At 35.7% G+C, this 26,533-nt stretch overlaps 1 protein-coding gene across 1 annotated transcript in view; it reads left to right on the plus strand.

Moving 5' to 3' along the window:
- cntn4 (contactin 4) overlaps positions 1–26,533 on the plus strand; it is a 126,206-nt gene that overhangs the window by 31,204 nt on the left and 68,469 nt on the right. The window contains exons 6-9 of the mRNA XM_067372625.1: positions 1,993–2,088; positions 16,538–16,741; positions 18,781–18,883; positions 18,974–19,158. Coding sequence (XP_067228726.1) covers positions 1,993–2,088; positions 16,538–16,741; positions 18,781–18,883; positions 18,974–19,158 — 588 coding nt within the window. The remainder of the gene's footprint in view (positions 1–1,992; positions 2,089–16,537; positions 16,742–18,780; positions 18,884–18,973; positions 19,159–26,533) is intronic.

Consider the following 26,533-nt stretch of genomic DNA (forward strand, 5'->3'; position numbering starts at 1 on the left):
AAAATGATTTATGATTTGTTGGAATGCGACAAAAAATGACTGAGCTACACCGGTTTGAGTCAGCAAAGTCAATTTTAAAGTTGAGAGTTAAAGTTTTCTTAAGGTTCCAAAAACAAAATCACCTAGCAACCAAACCTTAAAATCCATTTGGTACCTAGTCAAAACCCACACCTACAGATAAAAATAAGTAAATATATATATAGAGAGATATATAGATCACACGGATCTAATATAATGATAAACATTAGATGTTTTTCCCCAACAGTTAACCAAACATTCACTAAAGGCATAACAGATAATGGCCTGGTTTCACAGACGGGGCTTAGCCTAAGCCAGAATCAGGCCTTAGTTCAATTAGGATATTTAAGTATCTTTTATAAATGTCCAAAAACATTATTGGTATACATCTTGTGACAAAACAATGGCACTGACATATTTTAAGATATGGCAGTATAAGTTGCTTTCAGTTAAATTAAGGCGAAAAGGCTTTAGAAGGCTTTAAATACAACGCTTCTACTGCTTGGAATACCTTACAAAACATCTTAAAGCTCACTATGCTTCCATCACTAAATGAGTTTAAGTTACTTTTAACAGATTATGTGTTTTATCCTTTGGTAAGTTGCTGTTGTGATCCATGATTGTATTTTTCTGTCTTGATGTGTATTTGTATGTTTATGTTATTGTTGCTGCTTTCTTGGCCAGGTCACTCTTGTAAATAACAAATTAAATGAAATGAAAAAAATAGCTCAAACATGCATTTTAGCCTAGGACTAGCTTAAGCCTTGTCTGTGAAACCGGGGGAATGTTTGCATGAATACTCGCCAAGACAAATTTGTTTGAAATACTGTATATACTAAAAATATTTAAAACAGTTCATGTGAGTTCAGTGGTTCAATCCTAATATTATAAAGCAATGAGAAAACTTTTTCTGCTCCAAAAAAACTAAATAACGACTTTTCAACAATATCTAGTGATGGCCGATTTCAAAACACTGCTTCGAATCTTTTGTTTCAAATCAGTGATTCTGATCGGGTGTCAAAATGCCAAACTGCTGAAATCATGTGACTTTGGCACTCCGAATCACTGATTCGAAACAAAAGATTCAAAGCAGTGTTTTAAAATCGGCCACCACTACATATTGTTGAAAAGTCGTTATTTAGTTTTTTTGACTCACATTTACTGTCAGAAAAGCCTTATGGAGCTGGTTATGTGATGAAAATGTTAAAGTGTATTAGTTTACAAATCTAAAAGGATTAAAGGATTTAAAAAAGGAAACACGTGAAAATAAGTGTTTATTAATCAAATATCTGCCCCAGTTATCATAATTTGTGTGAAAACGAATTAAAGTTGTTTGTGTTTTACTGACACTAGTGTTCATTTCAGATGGAAACTGTAGTGAATTGTATGAATAGGTGTGTCTTTCATGTTGACATTGATGTAGCTGTCTGGGGGATGTTACCAAAATTACTTGCCTTAAAAGGACTTTGAAACCTCCTACTGTATAACACCTTATTAACGAATCGAATAGCAATGCAATGAAATCCACTTAAAGCACCTTAGCAACACATAGCAATGCATTCTGGTGGAGAGTATTGGAAAAAAAAGAAAAAAAACTCATATTCAAAACACAGCAGGATGTTATGGATGTCAGTAATATATGCTAGACTTTTTCCCAGTCTCTTTGGCCCCTATTTTTTGAATTTTACTTTCGCCCTCAAATTTTTTTTCCCCCCATTTATTCTAGTCTGAGTCAGCAAGAGGCTCGAGTTTTCTCAATAAACAGACTCAATGGGTGGTGATATAGCCCCCAGCCCAGCTGAAGGCTATTTACCACGTCTGTATACACACTCCTCCAAGGCTTCAACTTTGTGTGGCTCGCTGATTGTAGCATAAATAGTTTTCGGGGAGAAAATTACAATCACATCGAATGTGCTGTATATATTTAGCATAAATGTAATGTTTCTCTGTCTTTTCTCTCCTCCTTTTTTTAAGACCTGGAAAACTTCAAAACCCACAAGCGGAGTTCTGTGTCTGTCCGGGAAGGGCAAGGAGTGGTGCTTCTCTGCGGGCCGCCCCCTCACTCTGGAGGTCAGTACTACTTCTAGCTCGTTCATATTTCATTTACACCTCATTTTTTCCAGAGGAGAGATCTTCCGGCAGTCTCTCAGCACTCAGTTGTCCAATCTGCGGATCATATAATCCCATCAGCATCTCTCAATTCTCTGACAGCGTGTGTAGGCAAGCCCAGCCGCCCTCCGGAGACAGAGCTGTTTGTGTGCAAACCCTCTTCCACCCTCACCTTCCTCCCTGTAGCGTCAAACAGCATCCCTCCCTATTCCGAGCGAGGGATGCAGGTCAGAAAGCCATAAATCACAATCGCTCTCTTCCTGTGTAACACAAAGACCCTGAAGCATCAAGCATTTCATCCATGTTGGGCTGCTCCTCCCATGTATTTCTCCCAGAGTTTCTCTGCCGAATCTCACGTCTCTACCTCCAACATGAAATGTTCATTAACTCTGCCATCACTTTGATGGCCTCTATCAATTAACCAGCAGCATGTGATTTAACTGCTTATTAATGGTGCCAGCAGTGTTGCTTGTTAGAAGAAGTGCTTTGTTAGCATTTATTGCACAATAGGTGCTTTTCTCTTGGCCTTTTTTGAAGAGTGGCATGGATCCAAAGAGTTTGTACTTTTGAAACGTGAGCTAATTAACATTGCGAAGCCGAGGTTTCCAAAAAGAACTGAAAAATGATAGAACAGCATCCAAAAAGATATTATAGCATTGTCTGTAATATTACAGCACTTGCATTTTTTAAAACTAAATTTATACTGACCGGTTTGTGCGCTATTCTGATTTCTGAATGTTCCTGAATTCCTAAATTTGAATTGAAATGGAATTCAAATTCAGAAACGCAGAATTTGAAGTTTCTGCATCATGTAGAATTTAAAGGGTTAGTTCACCCAAAAATGAAAATTCTGTAATTTATTACTCACCCTCATGCCGTTTCACACCCGTAAGACCTTCATTAATCTTCGGAACACAAATTACGATATTTTAGTTCAAATCCGATGGCTCTGTGAGGCCTTCATAGGGAGCAATGTCACATCCTCTGTCAAGTTCCATAAAGGTACTAAAAACACATCTAAATCAGTTCATGTGCGTACAGTGGTTTAATATTAATATTATAAAGCGACGAGAATATTTTTGGTGCGCCAAAAAAAACAAAATAACGACTTATTTAGTGATGGCCGATTTCAAAACAATGCTTAAAATTAAACAAATAAGTCGTTATTTTGTTTTTTTGGCGCACCAAAAATATTCTCATCACTTTATAATATTAATATTGAACCACTGTGCTCACATGAACTGATTTAAATATGTTTTTAGTACCTTTATGGATGTTGAGAGAGGAAATGTCATTGCTCCCAATGGAGGCCTCACAGAGCCATCGAATTTTAACTAAAATATCTTAATATCTTGTGTTCGTAAAATATCTTGTGTTCGTAAGATTAACGAAGGTCTTACAAGTGTGGAACGGCATGAGGGTGAGTAATAAATGACAGAATTTTCATTTTTGGGGGAACTAAACCTTTAATGTATGATGTGCATAAGCAATGCTTTTATTGCTTATTTCTGCTTCTTTTTTGCCTGTGTTTTGATCCAGTGGCGTTGTGTCATATATTAAATGATGGAAAATGTCAATGGCGGTGAAAGTGTTAATTATTTATGCCTTGTTGCTAATTCAATTCAAATTCTACCTCATGAATTGAAAGTGAGATGATTTCTGTCAGGACCACTATCGTCACATATGATTGATAATGCATAGAGTTTGTATTGGCGGTATGGTTCTGTTCTGGGTAAGAACTCCCAGCGCATCCATGTAGCCTAGCATGGATAAGGCCAACCCTGACTGAAGAGAGGAGGAGCTGGGGATGGAGGAGGGTCAGTTGCTCCTGAGAAATGCAATAGCTGCTGATAATACTGAGGAGCTTATATATAGATGCTGTGATAGGCGTCGTATTCCTATAGGTAGAAGTAAAGTCACCTGGGAGTCAGCTGATGACTCAGCTGATGACTGAGCTTGACTGACGTGACCTGCCAGAACTGACGCTAATGCTGGATTTTTAAATGCTAAATCTTTCTCAATCCTGGTGCCTGGTGAAGCTGCACAATAAGACAGATTTTAAACAATAGCACAGCACAGATGTATTACATAAATTGGACAAAGGAAAGACACTGATATCATAGAGATTAGTAGCAAGCTCTACAGAGCTGGTAGAGCTACAGAAACAGTTATATGCTAGTAAAGCCTACACTGAGCTATTCAATCAATCAATAAAAAACAATAAATCCAATCTAGATGGGTGATCAAAACTATCTGTTATAAAACAATGTGTGTCAGAAACTTGCTTCTTGGTTTAGTACAGTAGATGTGACAAGAGGTTAGACTTTATTCTCAAAATGTTGAATCAAATTACATACCAAAAAGGTTTAATCTGTGCTGAAATGTAGCAGATAAGTGGGCTGTTACATTCAGCGGGGTCTGCTTTCTAAATTTGGCAGCTACAGAAATTGGCAAGGCAAGAAAGAAATCAGATTAGACAAAGATTCTTCCGGCTAGTTATAAATGGTATAATTCATCACAATATATATATATTTTTATATAAGTTATTTATTTATAGATAATTGCATTATGTTTTTATCTAAATTTCTTCTGTGATTTTTGTTAAGCATTAGAAGTTGCTGAAAAAAAAAAAATAAATAAAAAATATATATATATATATATATTGCCCATTTACAGAGGCTCCTGGTTAAAAATAATACCCGCCACATTACGATATGAAACTGTTAACAGTATCTGATGTCTGCAGCTGGCACATTTATTTATTTATTTATTTTTATTTTTTTGTCTGTCTTTGATGTTGGCTCACAAAATTCTGTGAAGTTTAAGAACTTGTTGCCTTTGTTGGATTTGGTGATGTGTTTTTTTTTTCCCCTGACTGTGTGGCAGCTGGTTAGTTTGCCAAAGCTTCTTTTCGGCTGTCCTCACAAATTAGATGAAAATTAATTTTGGTGTTGGAGCATGATTTATCTTTGACTCATAGAAGGAAACACAGAGTAAAGGAGTAAGAGGCCCTCTGGAAAGGAACTGTTATTACTGAGATTTCGTGTGCAACGCATCTGAATTTAAACAGAAAGAAGCCTTTGCATGTTAACTTTTATCATGTCCTTGTCGCTGTGGCACTGTGGAAGGAAAAGCCCTGTGAAAGGAAGCAAGACATTCTCTGTTAACTTTACAATGAAAAAATAATAACTCAAAGAGTTTGCCTGAATCTTCATAAGTATGTTGGAGGCTAGAATGTCAAAGATACAGTTACTCCAGGACCAAGTCAATATTAAAATATTTTTTTAAGAAAAATGTATCAACAACACATTATTAGTAGTACCACGTAATGAAAGCCCATGTACTGTATGTGCTCAGGTTTATCTGAGAAGAGCACTCATGTCATGTAATAAGTACTGTAAAACTGTAAAAATATTTTTACAATTAAAAATTGTTTTCTATTTAAATATATTTTAAAATACAATTTACTGTGTTGGCAAAGCTAATTTTTCACTAAATAATCATCACTCCAGTCTTCAGTGTCACATGATCCTTCAGATATCATTCTAATATGCTGATTGATGCTCAATAAAAAGTTATTGTTATTATTATTATTATTATTATTATTATTATCAATGTTAAAAACAGTTCTGTACATTTTCTTTTTTTTATTATTCTTTGATGAAAGATCAAAAGAAATAGAAAGCTTTTGAATGTCTTTACTGTCACTTTTGATCAACTTAATGCATCCTTGCTAAATAAATGTATTCATTTCTTTAATTTCTTTCTAAAAAAAATCTTACTGACCTTGAACGGTGGTGTATAATGTCACAAAAGCTTTATATTTCAGATAAATGCTGTTGTTTTTAACTTTCTATTCATCAAAGAAGCCTGAAAAACAAATTGTACACTAAACTGTTGATTAGACATGTTTCTTGAGCAAAAAATAGCATATTAGAATGATTTCTGAAGGAGTAATGATGCTGAAAATTCAGCTTTGCCATCACAAGATTATACTGATTTTACTGTATTTTTTTAAAATTAAACTTTGGTGAGCATTATTTTCTCCAAAACTTTTAAAAATTAATTAATGTATTACTTAATGAATTAATAAATAAATTTATTTATTTTTTATGTACCTATAATGATAATAATTAACATTTAAATAATATTATTAAATATTATTATTATTATTATAAATAATAAACATTTTAATAATATTATTAAACATTATTATTATTATTATTATTATTATTATGTTTTACTATAATATTAATTATTCATTATAAATATTAATTTTAATTGATTTATTATAAATATGAATATAAGAGTGTTCTGTATCATATTAGTTTATCCTGTGGTATCAAAACTTTTCATGGGAATCATGGAAATTCACTGGTATTGGTATGGACTATATTTTTGGTACGATGACAACCCCATTAGAGTCTATAAGAGGGTCGTGCAGCTGGACTGATTCAGTGCATATATAAATCACCCAGAATTTCATGTACAAGCCATAATAGGCCCATAACCACTCATAAAAAAACATTTAGTCATGAATAATTAATGTTGTAGTATTTCTACATTGATGCACATTAAAGATGTGGGTCTCCAGTTCGTGTCTGCTTTCGAAAAAGTGACTTCCTGTGACATCTGATGATGACACTGATCATTTATGCCATGTATCACTCACCCCCACCCCCCAAAGCATCCTCTGCAGTCAAACTTGGCATAGTCAGTGGGTGGCGCAGTAACGAATGAATATCGCAGCGTAGTGCTATTCATTACCTTCTGCACTCGGGGTCTGAATGACTGGCTACAGCTTTGAGGACTCATATGCTGCAGAGAACCTCTCGTCAGGAGCAGGGGCCTGTCTGCCAGAGCAACTGTCAGGGGAGGCATAAGGCAGAGAAGACAGCTGGCCCCCTGTTTCCTTATGCCGCCCGCTGCATGCCGTGGATGCGCTTGCACATGCTGATTGAGCTGTATATGATCCACTGGCGAGGGAGAAGGCGAGAAGAGAGGATTGTGGTGTGATTGGAGGAGAAGCTGTGTGCTGGCTGTTACGCTGCACCAATACAAATGTGATGAGATGTGTGGCCACGTGCATCAGTGTGAGCATATATTAGCGTGCCAAACCTCCCGAGTGTGTGTACATGTGTAAGCTTGTGACTCAGAGTATGAAATGGAAGCAGATGATCTCTTGCAGCACATTATCTGCATTTTTGCTCGGTTAAATCTAAGGATGCCAGCCGTCATCATCCTCTCACCGAGTTGAAAGCTAATTGTGTGGTAGGATCATAGTTTGGTAGAAGATGAAAGGGTTAGTTCACCCAAAAATGACATTTCTGTCCTTAATTACTCACACTCATTTTGTTCAAAGACCTCTGTTTATCTTCGGAACACAAATTAAAATGTTTTTGATGAAATTCAAGAGTTTTTTTTTTTTTTAGTTTTTTTTTTTTATCTCCCATAGAAAGCAACATAATTTCCACATTCAAGGTCCAGAAAGCTATTAAAGGCATCTTTAAAATAGTCTACGTGACTACAGTGGTTAAACCTTAATGTTCTGATTTACTTCTTTCCCCCATCTATACAACGCTGTTTACGTTGTATAGACAGTGCAGCGCTTCTGTGTTCTACGTCAGAATAAGTATTGGGCGATGCTGTAGATGTGAGATGAGAGTTGGCCAGTAAGAGTCGGCATTCTGATGTAGAACACAGATGCGCTGCACTGTGTTTACTATGTGAACAGCATAGGAGAATGACAGGGAAGAGAAGGAATTGTTGAATAAAGTTGTTATTTTTGTTTTGTTTTTGTATTCTCAACGCTTCATAACATTAAGGTTAAACCACTGTAGTCACATGGACTATTTTAACAATGTCTTTACTACTTTTCTGGACCTTGAATGTGGTAATTTAATTGCTTTGTATGGGGGATAAAAAAAAAAAAAAAACTCTTGAATTTCATCAAAAATATCTTAATTTTTTTTCCAAAGATGAACAAAGGTCTTACGGGTTTGTAATGACATTAGGGTGAGTAATTAATGACAGAAATTTCATTTTTGGGTGATCTAACCCTTTAAGGACATGCTAAAGGAACTGGGTAAAAGCAAATCAGGTAGTGAGATTTTCATTGGTCCATGCACTTTAGACCTGACCCATAATAATTTAAATCACAAATTTCACAAAAAAAAAAGACAATGAAAAATGTAGCTCTAGATTCCTAATTGTTTGAGATTAATCAATATTTATTTATTTAATATTATAAAAGTCTTTATTATGAAATGTATTTTTGCCAATGGTGGGTGAATTGAGAAAAAATTATTTATTTGATTTTTTTAATTTTTTAATTTATTGTTTTTTTGGACATTATTTTTTATAATTAAAAATATAATGTTATTTTGTCCCTACAGCATAATAATATTTATTTATTCATTCATTCATTCATTTGTTGTTATTTTTCTCACTTACATTTTTTAAGTATTTTTGCTTTGACACTTTAAAGAATACAGTCTGATTTTTCACTAAAAGCATTCTGTACATGTATGGTCTGTGAATAGATGAGGAGCAATCTGGAGCCATGTATTATGGGGCTTATTAAGTCATCATTCACAGGGTAACTCATCATACCCCTTCTACTTAACATCTGGACATGCTGTGAATATATTAATTAAAGACTGATACAGAGCGATTCAAAAATCAGCCTACTCTATACGAGGAGCAAATGGCTTAATAAACATATTTGTATCGGTTATACAAATCAAGATTGGGGTAGTTGACATGTCATTGCCTTTTCCCCCTACATTATAGGGTAAAAAATTATGTATACAGTGATGTCCAGAAGACATTAGTGAAAAGGCTTCTACTGTATTTTGAATTTTTCCAATCTAATGTGTTTTTTTATTTGAAAATGTACATTATTTAAAACTAATAATAATAAAAATACAAATAATATATATTTTTAGTATTTGTTACATCCCCTTTTGCTTTAATGATAGCAACACTCGAGCTGCATGAACTCTGCAATTTGTGGAAAAACCTGATAATCGTGTTCTCCAGCATGATTTGAGAACATCCCAAGATCTTTCTGCTTATTTCTTGGTGTCAGTTACATTTTGAATCCTATGTTTTCGAAGTGTCCCTGACAGTTGCTCTGGAAAATGTATATTTGAAGTGAACTTTTTGACACTAATTTTTATTTTTATTTTATTTTCTTTAACTTTTCACCATTTTTGTATCATAACTTTAAAAAAAAATAAAAAGGGTAGGGAGTTCTCTGCGGTCGCTAGGTTCTTTCCTACTGTCCCAAATCATAAGAGCCCACTTTTCTGATATTCTGGTTCCTAGATATTACTCAATTTCCTACTTCATTGAAAGTCTATGGGTTTTTGCAATAGTTGGCCAGGTGAAAAATAGGCGTGACTGCTTAGAAAACTAATAGCATCCAATTTATCTTGCTCATATTACTATTTGAAAGGATATTCTTGAAGTATTTAATTCATTTGTATAAACGACTGCAGATAAAATCTTGCATGAAGCTTTACCTGCATGTCAGAAAGGCTTCAAGCCACCTTTGTCTCTCCTTTCTGTCAGTAAACAGTGTGTACCTCTCCATTGGACACCAGTCACACATTATGATGTCCCCAAGGCTTCCTGCTAACAAACACCCGCCCCCTCACACACACATACACACATACTTCCTCACCCGTACACCAATCCTGTGGGAATAAATTCAGCCCTACAGGAATACACTGCCACTCATTCCCAACAACAAAACAACTGATTATGTGCTAGGCTCCTAGGCTAAGGCTTAGGAGACTTAGGAGCTGCTCTTAGTGCTGTCTGCCTTTCAATATGTCTATAAATGAAATTTCTTAAAGCAGTCACCGTACAAAATCGCACTTTAGCAGTTTACTTCTATTACATTGAATCTTTACTGTAGTATATCGAGATTATTAATAAAAACAAGATTTTTGCTATTTGGTTGCTAGTGTGTTCTAAATTTTGGTTGCTAGGGTGTGCTATTTTTTTGCTAGGTGGTTGCTAGGGTGTTTTGATTGGTTGCTAGGTGGATACTTAATTTTAAAGTCTTACTTAAAAGAACTCTAGAAAAAAATCCAAAATGTAATTTTTCCCAATGGTCGGTGAATTATTTATTTATTTCATTTTTATTTTTTTTTCATTTAATTTAATTTTATTTTATTTTATTTTTTAAATTTTATTTTTATTTTTCGGCATTATTTTAAATTAAAAATATAATGTTATTTCCCATCAGCAGTTTATTTATTTAACTTTCTCGTTCGAGCCAATCTCATATTTTTCTTACGTGAAACACCACCTGTCACAAAATGTGAAGTCACTGTGACTTTGTATGTCTTATTTTCATTTTAGTGGTTTAATGTGAGGATTATTCCATTTAATTGTCATCACATTTTTCTGGGAGAAAAACACCCTCTGATTATATTATTTTCACCCTTAGACGACATGTGAGATGTGCCAGATGTTTTCATTAGTAGATGGTTTATATATCTTTGAATTCAATTTAAATCATGTATTATGTTAGTCACATGGTACTCATCAGTTAGCTATTTATTTAGTTCTTTTTTCAAGTGTAGTGAAGCTTCCTTTGCATGTATCTTGTGTGTGAGACACAAGTGAGCAGTCAAGCCAAGGACAAAGTATTTGTGCTAATGGAGAGATAATAATAATAATAGAGCAGCTTTTGGCTTCTAGCTATTTTAGATTCATCACAAAGACTCAACAAGGTGTCATCTCTTTGTCTTTTGTCCTCTATTCCTTGTTTTCCCCATCCAATGTCCTTGCACGTCCATAAAGCACAGGGTACAAGAGAGTTCTAGAGTTTGTATCCGATCAGAGCTGTCAGCTTTCTTCTGAGATGCATATTCCTCATCGCTGGACACAGCATTATGGGTATGAGTAAATGTTTGTTTGCGCGAATGACTTCAGGAGTGCCCCGAAATGTGCAGTGTAGACCCAAATCGAGCCTTCTGTGCCGCCGCAGTCAGGTCGGATCAGTCACGCACAAGCAGTTGAGCGGCTGCCACCTCCACCTCAGCCCCCGAGCCTCTCTATATTCAGACGCCATCCGCATCGTTCAGCCTTATTCTCCGTATTACTCAATAACTATGTTTAGTGTGGGAATCTAATGCAGCTGACCTCCATTTCCTAATGGAGATCGGCTCTTTCAGGTGTAGCGAACGCTGAAATCGCTTCTTTTCTGCACTCGCGCTAACAATGGGCATGATGGCATCTGCCCCGGAGTCCTGCGGGCTGTGAGAGCACAGACCATGTGCACTCTGTCTGGTTCCGTTAAGAGAAAAGAAGATGCGATATTCTGGAGCTAAGTGCTTCTCAGACTGCTGCTGTGTTTCCTGATTTCTCCTGCTCTTTCAGGTTCACTCTTCTCGGTTCTTACTGTGCCTGTCAACACAAGGCCAGACGGTAAACGCTGTACTCAGAGACACACTCGTATAGTGGATATTTTATATTTCCTATATATATATATATATATATACATACATAATATGTAAAAACAAACTTTTATGTTAGATGTGATTAATCGAAGAGTAGTCACAAAGGTCATTGTCACAAGTGACCGAAACGTTTGCTCTTTTTTTTTTCAGTAAAAATCTTGTTTTTGTCTTGCATTTGATGTTTTTTCTTCTTTGGTTGAAGTTTATTGTTATTAACTTTATTGTTATTTTGTATGTATATATGAATTTTTACTTTTTTATGGAAGTCTTTTTAATATATATATACTTGATCGTGATCCTGCTAGTAATCATACTTTTTTTCAAACGAGGTGGTGATTGCTTAAAAAGTCTTAATTTACAAAGTGACAGTGAACTCTATCCTTTGATCAGTGTTGTTTTTTTTTCATTTATTTATTTACAAAATTATTAATTAATCAATTAACTTTGTTTATATATTTGCCAAGCAGTAAGCTTGTGTGATCCCAGGCACAATGATTAAATATGCATACTGTTGTCACAACAAGTCTCACATGTATTATTAACAGGCAATGATCAGGCAGCTGTGATGCTATTAAAATTCATCAACAGTACTCGCATCGATAATGCGCGATTAAGAGGCAGATATGTGCATCTTTTCATAAAGCTTTATTTCCTGCTTGCGGCATGACAGAGCGTAAAAATAATGAATGGGTCTCTTTGATTGGAACTGAGACTGGTGTTTGCGGTGATAGATGGTTTATTTTGTCTGCAGATATGTCTGTTTCTTTACCAGTGAAATAATGGTTTCTTAGCACTAAAATGAAATATGATAGTGAGATTTTTTTTTTTTTTTTTTTTTTTTTTTAAAATTCCTACACCAGTGTTTTCCCTTGGGCGTCCACACTTGGTGAAAATTGGAAAGAGAGGGATTGTTGTCAGATAGACTGTTTATACTATGAACTAGCCTAAAGTCTAAAACATCTATTTTCTAATTGTGGTTCTAGTTACTGTCACACACCAGTAGTGCTTGTGTAAGCACATGAGATAATTTGTCATTGAGCCAGATTACACTGTCACCTTCATTTTGTCAAGTTAATGGCAAGAAAAAGTACAAAACAAATAGATTTTTTGTTTTTGCTTTTTGTCATGGATATGTTGATAACTACTTATAGTGATTTTTGCTCATTTATTTTTAGCAATGCTTGCTAAAATCTGAACAAACCCCTAACTGAGAATATTTTTTTTTTGTTAATTCATTTAGCTCTGTGCTACAAAAATGAATGATACATCAAATCAAGTGGCTTATTGAGGAGATGTGTGCTATTATTTTTCTAAGTTACCAGACTCTGGCAGGTAGCAACAAAAATGTAAATTTGTGAAAATGGTGACGTCATGCGCAAACATGTTCAGTCTATAGGCGTGTAGTGTTTCTTTACAAAGTGGCATCGCCATCTACTGGCCTGGCATGGCATGCATAATACAGTCTTTTAATTGTTTTCTCAGATCCGTGTGAATGGCGATAGTTTTGACAATTGTTGTGTGTACACAAAAAACACAAAGGAAAAACTTTCCCGTTTTTAGTATATCGTTGTTCTGTATCGTGTAGTTTTGAATGGAAGTGTACCTTAAAAGCTAAACTCCCCCCATCACTGCAAAAATAATGTTTCCTAATAGGTTTCTCGCCTGTCCTGCCCCCTGTCAGCCATTTTTCGGCCAATCACGTAATGTCACCCCAAGCTCACCAAACTCATACTAGCAATCTGCCAATGTCATTTAACGTATAATAAAAAATACACCCATCAGCATTAAATATGTATGTGTGCAGTAGATCTTAAACTCACATTAGAAAATCTGCAGTTTTGTACAGATCTGCCCTTAGAAAGCAAAATTTGTTTCCTTCATCTCTCTTAATACTCTCATACACATGTCCGTACAATTTGCACAAATCTTATATGGTCTATTTTTTTCCCTTTTCGTTTTATGTTGACTTCTTTGCTGACTTTCTGCAACCCCAGCATTCTTGGTATAATGCAAACTGAGTTTTGTCAGCATCTGACAGTCCCCCCCTAGGGACCCTTCAAAGTGAAGAGTCTTGGCTTCTTACACATAAAATTTCAGAGTGAACCTTGAACATTTCACATACTGTATGGAAGATTCTGTGTAGCATTTATAATGTTTTTTTTTTTCTTTTTTTTTTTTTCTTAATCTTTTATTTTTGGGGGAAATGCCCAGCTGAGAACCGAGTGCTTTATCAGGAAAGGTTTCATATCAGGGGAAAAATGTGAAAACTTTGTTCTTTGATGTTATATTTTATCTGCTAGATTTTCTCATTTAGTTGCATAATGTACAAGTTTATTTCTTTGGACCTTGATACCTAAGCAAATCAAACCATATGAAAAAACATAAATCTAAGGGTTTGAATAATTGATTTCAGAGGCAAAAATCCTTTGGGTTGTGTTGTGGTTGCAACAACAGCCTTTGAGCAACTGTATATGACCTTTCTTTGCTAACACAAAGCTTTGTTTTGTTTTTAAAAGCGGTGTTAACGCCTTCAGCAGTAGTGGTTTAGCATTTGAAGTTTTTACCTTCGAAATTAATAAAAAATTCAGCATTGTGAGGAATGATTGATTGAATGCATGGATGGCAGGATTTTAAATCAGAAAGCAGATCCTGTTTTGCTATGTGCGATAGCACAAAATCACATTATGCTATTCAGCCCGTCGTGAGCCCCAGATGTCTGTGCACGCAGGTATTATATCTCTCGCAAGCGACTTATCAAACATTTTCAAAGCACAACGCTAGCATAAGAGAGATTTAAAAAAAGAAGTATCAAAATTAACTTTGGTTGGTACCCTCATGTAAGCTAACACCTAGCTAACTTTAGCACTTTGTTTCCATCTTATTAGCCATCCTGCAAATTTTCCTGTTAATTAATAGTTAAAAGTTTAATTAAAAGTAAGAATTTAAGTGCCTGAGCTTGACCATAGAATATTTCTGAAAGTCTTGCTTATTGAATGACCTGCATAATGTTAGCGTAGCACTCCGGGTTCACAGGTAGGAAAACCAAGCCACTCAAGCCCCTTCTGTGCGTGAGATAGCCAAAGGCCACAGCTATGGATCAGATCAAACTTTGATAAATGACCAGGGCTCAGGCAGGAATCCTCCAAGACTGTTTTGTTTAATTGGCTAACGAGTGAGTGGGTTTGATTGGGCTAAGCCGGGGAGATGCTATTCGCCTGTCGATTAAATGTGCTGCTGGGGAGCCAAGAGCCTTGGCCTGAGTAGAACATTACAATGTTCTGCAAATGGATTTATCATTAACGGCACAAATGGAATGCTCACATGCCAACATGTCCAATCTCAGAGTGGTTTGGTTGAATAAGATGTAGGTATGCTGCACAGAAATATGGAGGAGGCCGGTGACGGGAAGTGCACATTGGTTTGTTAATGCTTCAGTGCATTGTTCCTCCACAGATGCAGTTAGATGCTTATTAGATTGACAACTGATTTCTTTATTGCTGTTTTGAGCGGCAATTTAAATTTTGACTTATTCAAAGCCATTATAAAAGTATTCATTTTAAGTTAGAGCCTTTCTCCAATTATAAACATGTACTATGCTAGCAATTTAAAAGAATCCAAAGTAAAAGTCAGAAGTTGAATTATTATCTCAAAGCGCTTCCTCTAAAAAAAGAACATTTCTTTTGTCATTTCGAATCACACCTGGATAATACAGAAAGTCTTTTTCACCTTTCGCTATTCATGCCTCATACTTGTCAGCGTAACTTGGAGAATGACAGGGATTGTGGTAATTGAATCAGCAAAAGGCAAAACAATTGTAACTCCCAGAGGTCAGGTTTGAAACTGTTTTTCTGTGCTGGTAGAGGAATCGACCACTGACAGATGTGACATAAAGTGTATGCCGACATTTCGTGGAGAGGAGCAGCCAACATGAATACTGCATCTTCAAAGCTTGGTCAACAGTACTCATCTCAGAGTCGAGACTGATTTATTTTTTTGTCCGATATAGTGTGAAGTGATGTGGTGAAAACTGCGTAAGTGGATATTTGAAACAAAATAAAATATATTTTGCTTAAAGGAAAACATATTTTGGTTTCTAACATTACTTTCATGACAATTAAGCACATTGTCCTCTCCAAATTATAATTTATAATTTAAAAAAATGACCATAAATGTAATACTGTAGGCCTAGAATAAATACTAATGAGATTTATGCACTTTACAATTTGCAGGTTTTTTTGTCACATTACTGTAATGAGAATTATGCATTTCTTCAAATTATCATGGGCTACTGGAGATGGGAATTGTCATGAAAATAATGTCAGTGGTCTTAAAAATAGGCTTCATATTTTTGTGGGGGAACAAGGACTTTTCTTGGCAGTTTTTGTGAGATTCTCCCAATTAAGATGGTTGGACATTTTTGGACATTTCTATATCTCCGTTGTGGTTTCCACGGTTTTACTTTATCATTTTTTTTAATTGTTTTCATTAAAAATTCTTTGCTCTTATAAAATGCTGTGTGATTAGCCTGATTATCCATTAACTGACCAATGTCTAATAGCGAAGAGCGCTCTGGATTTTTGAACATTGGTTACATACGACCACTTTCCCACTTGACTAGAGGCCAACTAATCACAGGGCACTGGTTATCCTTTCTGTCATTAATTTTCACCCTCTAAGCCACACAACCCTCCTCAGGCTGATTAATTTTCACCCTAGCATGTAGCCCCAATGCTAATTTAGTAACTCTGGGGAGGCGCAAGATTCATGAGCAGAGCCCACATATGCCATTTAGGCTCTGCTGAGAGAGGAAATGTCACCGTGTACTCTAGTTATGTTTATGCAAATGTAGTTTCCGGGCAGTAGAGTGACCTCTTTCTTCTCATGTGTGATGTTGACGGTCTTTTCTCCATCTTTTCTTTTTTTTTCTCTAACAGCTTTGACGTTCTCCTGGATTTTTAATGAGTACCCGTCATTTGTGAAGCAGGATTCTCGTCGATTCGTGTCCCAGGAGACAGGGAATCTATACATCGCTAAAGTTGAGCCATCTGATGTGGGCAACTACACCTGTGTCGTGACTAATACTGTCACCAAGACACGCGTCCAAGGTCCACCCACTCCTCTGATACTGCGCACTGACGGTGAGGATGCCTGTCAGTGTCTCAATATGTACAATTAATCCTATATGCGTTATGGAATTATGTAAATAAAAGAGATAAAAAAGAGATGAAGTATATTTTCAGTACAAATTTTATACAAAGGTTAATAAGATGTTTCTCTGCAAACTTTAAGATGCTGTGGCAGCATGTTTTGGTGCCTCTAGGCTGGCATTATCAAAGGCCCTCAAACTGAAAGGTCATTTGTCTTAGGCAGATTTAATTGTTGCTTCCTTGTGGATTTAAAATTTGATCACACTCATGTACAAGGGTGATAAAAAGAAATGGTCAAATATCATAACAGACAAACAAATTCTTATTCTACGTTTTTGTCCCCTAGGTTGATTTTAAAGGGGAAAAATTATCTTTTAACTTTTTTTTTTTTTTTTTTTTTTTTACATTAAACAACCATTCTAGTTTTTACACAATTATCTGAAGTAGTTTTAATTGGTGCCAAAACCATATTTGAGAATTTTAAGAAATACATTTCTTTTTGCTTTTAAAATAGCTAAGTTAATTGACTACTGACCGATTTATTGCTTTAGGAAGTTTATATATACATATAATAAATGTTTTCAGGTTTTAAAGTTGTCGAAAGTGCTCACAATCACATTTATGCAATTTTTACCAGAGCTTTTAAGCGCATTTAAATGGAAATGCAGTAATATACAAATATAACATATGTATATATACACTATACCATTCAAAGGTTTGTTTGTGTGTGTGTGTGGTTCAGGTAAACCCTACATTATGGGGACAAAATGTCCCCACAAAGATAGCAATATCCGAAATCCTTGTCCTTGTGCGGACATTTTTTCAGTCCCCATGAGGATTTACAGGTTATAAATCATACTAAAGAATTAGTTCACTTTCAAATGAAAATTATCCCAAGATTTACTCACCCTCAAGCCATCCTAGGTGTATATGACTTTCTTCTTTCTGATGAACACAATCGGAGTTATATTAATAAATATCTTGACAAGATTTATAACGCAATGTCAGTTATGCTTTTTTCGTAAGTTGAATACGAAAGTCGGTCTGGCGGAAGCTAGATATTTTACTTTATAATTTGTTAAATATTGGTGTTTTTCTAACACACACACATTGCTTCGAATCAGATTGCCTTTATTAACGCCCTGGAGCCGTGTGGAGTACATTTATGATGGTTGGATGCACTTTCTTGAGCTTCAAACTTGTTGGCCCTGTTCACTGCTATTAATTAGACGTGTCAGGATATTCATTAATATAACTTTGATTGTAGTCAAATACACCTAGGATGGCTTGAGGGTGAGTAAATCTTGGGATGATTTTCATTTTAAAATGAACTAATCCTTAAGTGATGTTTTTTGAAAATCTAAAAATACAAAAAGTTTTCTGTGAGGGTTGTGTTTAGGGTTAGGGTATAGAATATACAGTTTGTACAGTATGAAAACCATTATGTCTATGAAATGTCCCCATAAAACATGGAAACCCAATGTGTGTGTGTGTATGTTTTCAATTTTGAGCTCCCACTGGCAGAGATCCATGCCTTGTCTGAATTGTGGTGTAAAACATGTTGTCTAAAAACCTGATGTTTGTATCAGTAGTGTACGACCAACATGAGCCACTCAATGGCTACTGTCACAGTGTGATCTCCAGGCACAATTTCAAACCCCATTGTACATGTCTCTCTACCTGGGATGCTACAGAAGGGGATGATTACCTCTCTTCAACCTTTCCCATTTGGCAGTGCCGACATAAACGGCCAACGTTAGACATTACAGATAAGCATCTCTTTGAGTTCCTCTCAGACAGCTTAGTCGCTAGTCTGATAGCACACCTCACAAAAACACTAAAGGAGATATCAGGGCTCCGTGCTATCCCAAAAGTCTTTCAGAAGGTACAAAATAAATCATGCAATAATAATGAAAGGGAAAAAATAAAAGATTGGCTGCTTTTGAAATTGCAATTGCAGATGGAGCAATTGATACTCTTGTTGGAAATAATTGTGCATTTGAGTGACATTTGAGTGATTCTTTTTGTAGGTGTTATGGGAGAGTATGAGCCAAAGATTGAAGTGCAGTTTCCAGAGGTCGTTCAAGTGGCCAAAGGTTCAACTGTGCGTCTGGAGTGTTTTGCGTTGGGGAAGTAAGTATTATAAAGGATGACCTTAATAGAAAGAGGATGTAATCAGTCTTTGAATTTCTTTTTGTGTTTGTGATGTCTCCTCCCACACAGTCCGGTACCGTCCATAAGCTGGCGTCGGGTGGACGGAGTCCCTTTCGCTCGTAAAGTGGATGTAAGGAAAACCAGCGGTGTGATGGAAATCCCTTACTTCCAGCAAGAAGATGCGGGCACGTACGAGTGTGTAGCAGAGAACACGAAAGGAAGAAACTCTGTGCAGGGAAAGCTGTCTTTCTTTGGTAAGTTGTCTTGAAGATGCATGAATATTTGAACAGCTAAAGCCACATGTCAGATTCATTGAAGTGAAGGACATGATGCAGGACTCTGCCTTTCCAGTCTTCAGCCTTGACCAGCAGAAAATCAACTTATGGCCGGATGCTGTGCTTTAACAGTGCATCAAAATGATTAAAGCCTCCCGGTCATGATTTCTCTAATATTTTTATCCAGATTAAAAAGATGAGAGGGTGACCTTGTGCCTGACCTTCTGTTTGTGTGTTTGTGCATGTATGTGTGTGTTCCTTTCTACCAGATGGCACTGTGATTGGGATCCAATTTGACTCCAGATCAAAGCAGTTAAATTTACTATACTTAGATGAGGGGCACATATGCCAGGAAAACACTCAGCAGAGCAGCATCTGCATCAGGGATGACATCTGATTTTTTTTTTTTCCCCCAATCTAGAAGTAGTTGTTGATTTTAATACATTTTGAAGTCTCTGGACCCAATTGAAGATTGTCAGAAAATTAAAGGATTAGTTAGTGGTGCTTGCTTGTTTGCATTATGGTCATGAATTATACACTGTGTGCAGAATTATTAGGCAAGTTGATTTTCTGATCATATTTTTTTTCCAAGCACATTTTACCAATTCCAATCCACATCAATCTTAATAACTACTATTAATATTGTTTTTAATCATTTATAAGTGATATATAATTGTTCATGAAGGCTGGAAATGAAAAATGCCCTATATTCAGGTGTGCAGAATTATTAGGGAGGTTTTCTTTTACAGATAAAATGAGCCAAAAAAGAGATTTAACTCAGACGGAAAAGTCAAAAATTACTCATGAAAAGGACGCAATACTAATGTAATACTAGAAATTGCAAAGTTAAAGCATGACCATTGGACAGTGAAATGCTCATTGGGTCAGCGGGGTCATACAAAAACAGCTGGAGAAGAAAAGACACATGTTAACTGCAAAATAATTAAGAATTAAGGTGAAGAATTAAGTGTGAAACCATCAGGAACCCTTTAGTCTCCAGCGCCACCATTTCCCAGTACTGAAACCTACCTGGAGTCTTCAGAAGTGTGAGGTGTCAGGATCTCAGAGACTTAGGTTAGGTGAAGAATCCTAAAAAGCGACCTGCTCTTAATAAGAATCACAAGCTGAAGTGTTATAAAGTACATGAAGACTGGGTTTTTATAGGCCTTATAGACAGACAGCTTGAGAGTGACTCCTGAAGGACCAGCACCACATCCTCTTGTACCACTGTTTGAAGAATTTATCTTCCAGAATCTGGCAGTAAGGTGTGGGAGTTCACTTTTAGTCCATCTCTTATCCTGAAATGTCCATCTTGCAGAGATGGACTAAATGATCTTCCAAAACTTACTGCCAGATTCTGGAAGATAAATTCTTCAAACAGTGGTACAAGAGGATGTGGTGCTGGTCCTTCAGGAGTCACTCTCAAGCTGTCTGTCTATAAGGCCTATAAAAACCCAGTCTTCATGTATTTTATAACACTTCAGCTTGTGATTCTTATTAAGAGCGGGTCATTTTTTAGGATTCTTCACCTAACCTAAGTCTCTGAGATCCTGACACCTCACACTTCTGAAGACTCCAGGTAGGTTTCAGTACTGGGAAATGGTGGCGCTGGAGACTAAAGGGTTCCTGATGGTTTCACACTTAATTCTTCACCTTAATTCTTAATTATTTTGCAGTTAACATGTGTCTTTTCTTCTCCAGCTGTTTTTGTATGACCCCGCTGACCCAATGAGCATTTCACTGTCCAATGGTCATGCTTTAACTTTGCAATTTCTAGTATTACATTAGTATTGCGTCCTTCTCATGAGTATTTAATAATTTTTGACTTTTCAGTCTGAGTTAAATCTCTTTTTTGGCTCATTTTATCTGTAAAAGAAAACCTGCCTAATAATTCTGCACACCTGAATATAGGGCATTTTTCATTTCCAGCCTTCATGAACAATTATATATCACTTATAAATGATTAAAAACAATATTAATAGTAGTTATTAAGATTGATGTGGATTGGAATTGGTAAAATGTGCTTGGAAAAAAAATATGATCAGAAAATCAACTTGCCTAATAATTCTGCACACAGTGTACTTGAAATTGTGTGGCTTATTAAGGGAAAGGCTATTTTCAAAGCAATATGATTTCACATCAATATCATTTTCACCTCTAGCATGATAAAACAGAGATTTTAAGCCTTGCCAATTTAAACATTCAAGCGCAAAAAGACGCTTAAGAGAACTCACACTGTGTGAGAAGTTTTGTGTGAACACACCCGAAGACTGCTTGAATGGACAAATTCAAATACTGACAAACATAGTAGGTCATGTCTTAAGTGTTAGTTCACCCGAAAATGAAAATTCTGTCATTAATTTCTCACCCTCATGTCGTTCCACACCTTTAAGACATCTTCATCTTCAGAACACCAATTAAGATATTTTTCATAAAATTCGATGGCTCAGTGAGGCCTGCATTGCCAGCAAGATAATTAAAACTTTAAATGCACAGAAAGCTACTAAAGACATATTTAAAACAGTTCATGTGAATACAGTGGTTCAACCTTAATGTCATAAACAGATGAAAATACTTTTGTGCGCCAAAAAACAAAATAACGACTTTATTCAACAATATCTAGTGATGGCCAATTTCAAAACACCGCTTCATGAAGATTCGTAGCTTTAAAAATCTTTTGTTTTGAATCAGTGGTTCAGAGCGCGTTTGAAACTGCAAAGTCACGTGATTTCAGTAAACAAGGCTTCGTTACATGATAAGTGTTTCGAAATTTCAATGGGTCACCACTGGGGGGCATGACTTTGGCAGTTTGATACACGCTCCGAACCATTGATTTCGAAACGAGATTTGTAAAGCTTCAAAGCTTCATAAAGCAGTGTTTTGAAATCGTCCATCACTAGATATTGTCGTTATATTGATATAGTCATTATTCTTCACAGTACTGTTTCTTTCCAGGCAGGTTTCTTCAAGCATCTTAGAGACACGACAACAGTTCTCCTGGATTTAGTTTGTCTCAGTTTCATCTGTTTCTTCATGTAATCACAGACGGATTCGACGATGGTGAGATCAGATCACTGTGTGGAGCACCGGCTGTTGTCAGACTCCTTGTGTATTTAATGGCAAAATGAATGAATGTGAACGGATATTTCCTATTGACACACTGTAGTGTGTCAAAAGATATAAATAACTGGCTTAAAACCTTTTTAGGGGGGTGAAAATACTGACGTGCCTAAGACTTTTGCACAGTACTATATATATACAGTACAGTCCAAAAGTTTGGAACCACTAAGATTTTTAATGTTTTTAAAAGAAGTTTCGTCTGCTCACCAAGGCTACATTTATTTAATTACAAATACAGTAAAAAACAGTAATATTGTGAAATATTATTACAATTTAAAATAACTGTGTACTATTTAAATATATTTGACAAAGTAATTTATTCCTGTGATGCAAAGCTGAATTTTCAGCATCGTTACTCCAGTCTTCAGTGTCACATGATCCTTCAGAAATCATTCTAATATGCTGATTTTCTGCTCAATAAACATTTATGATTATTTTCAATTTTGAAAACAGTTGCGTACTTTTTTTTCAGGATTCCTTGATGAATAGAAAGTTCAAAAGAACAGGATTTATCTGAAATACAAAGCTTCTGTAGCATTATACACTACCGTTCAAAAGTTTGGGGTCAGTATGAATTTTTATTTTTATTTTTTTGAAAAGAAATGAAAGAAATGAATACTTTTATTCAGCAAGGATGCATTAAATCAATCAAAAGTGGCAGTAAAGACATTTATAATGTTACAAAAGATTAGATTTCAGATAAACACTGTTCTTTTTAACTTTCTATTCATCAAATAATCCTGAAAAAAAATATTGTACACAAATATTTTGTACAATTGTACACATTAAATGTTTCTTGAGCAGCAGATCAGCATATTAGAATGATTTCTGAAGGATCATGTGACACTGAAGACTGGAGTAATGATGCAGAAAATTCAGCTTTGCCATCACAGGAATAAATTACTTTGTCAAATATATTCAAATAGAAAACAGTTATTTTAAATTGTAATAATATTTCACAATATTACTGTTTTTACTGTATTTTTAATTAAATAAATGTAGCCTTTGTTAGCAGAAAAAAAAATAAATAAATATATATATATATATATATATATATATATATATATATATATATATATATATATATATAGTTTATGGCATTGAGTTTTGCACAGGCAATAAAAAATAAAATGATTCTAGTTATTCTGTGACATTTATCATGGTAATTACCTGTCACATTTATTAGTTAAGGATTTCAATCTTCCAAACAGTGAAACAAAGAAACAAACAAAAGAGAAAAAACTGAGATTAAAACATGGAAATTACATTTACATTCTATTAATTGCATGCTCAGCTTCGGCCTACATTTGTTTACCAGTGCAAATTGGCATGAATTGTAAAATGAGACCCCAATGGGTAGGCCTGGGTTTCTAGCTAGTGTATTGTGACTCAGAGGCTTATGAAGTGAAGCATATTAAATATGGACTTTAAAATCAAGGGTTCATAACCTTTTCCCTTCACCGCCGTGTTGGCTCCGTGGCATTGTTCATACAAGACAGCTACCTATTAAGTAAGTACCTGTAGGCTAGAGAGCACTGGGATTTATCCTCCTCTTATGGGATCTTGCACTGGCTCTAATGCTATACCCGCATGCCCAGTGGCCCATTTACAGGAATAGTCTGCACTGAGCTCGCTGAATGTTTTATTATCCCTGTTGTCTCATTGTTTATGTTCCAAACAATGTGGAATGTGGGGGGACAGGTTCTTAGAAAAGGGAAGTTCTCCTAATGGGCTTCCCAGATGCGCAATGTAGCGGTGATTTATAAATGTATTAATTAGATAAATAGCTTCTGCATATTGTAAAAGCTAATGTAATCCAGCCAGGGAGGTGATTCGTCCTTGGTGTGGTTGTGTTTCACTAATGCTCTCACTACTCGGCTCTCGTGCACCATTCTGTTTTGGAGAGACTTGATATTTATGATAATTCACCTCGATTTTCGCTTCGCTTCCGCTATTCCTCAATCGTTTCCACCCCCGTCTCACCTCTTCTTCTGTCTATAATTCAGCCACAGTATAAGTAGAAGGAGACAGACCTTTAGCGTCTGGTTAAGTTGGATTACCTGTGGGTACTGAATAAGAAAGATGCAGGTTTTTGCATCTCACACTAAATCAGCATTGATTTTATCAACCAAATTATTGATGAACATGTTTGTTAATGAAGGTTTTTTAAATTTTGTCAATGATAGCAAAGACAAAAAATGTGCATAATAAAAATTTGATTTTTACATTATTTCAATGCGATAATTAAATGATTTTAATTAAGTGACGATGAAAACACAACACAAGTTATTAATGTTTTTTGAGGAACAAGTTTTGACATGGTTAAAAACTGATACATGTTAAAATTAACATACACCACCGTTCAAAAGTTGGAGTCAGTCATTTTTCTTTTAAAGAAATTAATAATAGTAGTCCAATTGACTTGGAATTTGAGTTGAATTGACAAAAAGCATATTTGTCAATTCAACTCAAATTCAACTTGAATTACCTATATGTCAAATATTAGCTAAGATGGCCACCATCGACCATCTGCCAGTTATTACCCATTAAGCTGTTCGCAATTATTTACAACACACCTCTAAACCACAGCAGGCATGTAAATAAACAGTGGCGGGTTGACACTTATCTCGTACACGGCTCTGGGATTCTTCTATGGCAGGATTAGCCTAAGGACAGTCCTCTTGACTGCCACTCGGATCTCTCTCTCCCTTCCTCTCTATTTCTGTCTCTGTATCTCATTCTCTTCCCCACTGTTTTTCCCTTTGCCAGCCAGGTGATAAAAATCTGTAATCTTATTTTGAAGTCTCATGGAATTAAGCCTACGAGACATTCGTCAGCAGAGTGGGGGAATGAGGCGATCAATAAGTGTATCTCATGTTTATCACTTCCACTGGCAGCAGCAAAGCAGGAGGAGACACTCAAAGCCTTTCATTCTTTCTGCTTACGTTGGCTTGATTAGAAATTGCCACAAATGTTTTTGTTGCCTTCATTAGTCGTTTCTTTGCTTGGCTCTGAGGATTGCGTACCTCTAACAGGAGCACATAGAAAGAGGCATTATTTAAGAATGATTTTGTGTGTACTAGTGGCCTTATCAATATTAATTATTAAGGGGTCATGTCATAAATTTTTGAATTTTTTTCCCCCCACATATTATGTAAGTCAAGTTTTTACTTCAACATTTTTCACCCCATACAGTATCTAATCCTTAGAAATAAATAGATTTTTCATAATATGAACACTTTAAAGAGACACAGTTAATGGTTGAATGTGGCATTCGGTAGGTCATGTACGTTTCTTACATCAAGAGTTTCCCAATACAAAGAAAAGCTAAAGGTATGTTCTTCCATAGAGTACATTATGATTGCTAGGGACATTGAAAACATCTATCATAATCACAGTATGCTACTGAATAAGCATTCAGTTGGTATTAAGGATGCTGAAAGCTCATTTTGACCTCTCTACCTCTCATTCCTCTCAAGTTTGACTTGTGGGCGTGAAATGTTGAGAGTGATTGTGTGCCCTGTAGGCAAGGCTAAGTCAGGCCCTGACTGCTTACTCTCATTTAAACAGTGGGGTTTAAAAGTCAATACTCTCCCACTGAGTGTGAGATAGACTGAGTGGCAGTGACTAAGGGATCTAAGCAGCACTTCGGTTTTCAGTAGCAAATGTTTGACATTTGTGACTGAAATATGACTGGTTTGTAGCAACAGCAATATAATTAAGTGTATCTAAGTGTAATTAAGTGTCAGTTTACCCAAAAAATTAAGTTTTCTCATCATTTTGCTATTATGTTATTCTAAACATGTTTGACTTTCTTTTTTCTTTCAAATACAGAAGGATTTTGAAGAATTGTTGTCACTCTTTTCAATGCAAATAGTGCCTAAGAGACTGGGGCTTTTCAATATTCAAAAAGGATACAAAAGCACAATAAAAGCAATACTGTAACCAAATGTTCACAGTTGGGGGGACCAAATGTTAAAGTTGAATATATGATCAGTGGAAAACCCTGCTAAAAAAAAAAAAAAAAAAAAAAAAAAAGTTGCTTAAGCACTGTATTCCAAATCCTCTAGAGTCATGCAATAATAGCAATAAAGAGACCAAAATGTAAGCTGTTCACCAATAATCATCCTGTCGAATAACTGCTGTGGAATTTTGGAAGTTTTGAACTCAAGAACCACATCAGCCTAGTTCATGAATTAATCATTAAGACCAGGATTGTGAACAAATGATTCAT

Source organism: Chanodichthys erythropterus, chromosome 21 (assembly GCF_024489055.1).
Source record: "Chanodichthys erythropterus isolate Z2021 chromosome 21, ASM2448905v1, whole genome shotgun sequence".
NCBI lineage: Eukaryota > Metazoa > Chordata > Actinopteri > Cypriniformes > Xenocyprididae > Chanodichthys > Chanodichthys erythropterus.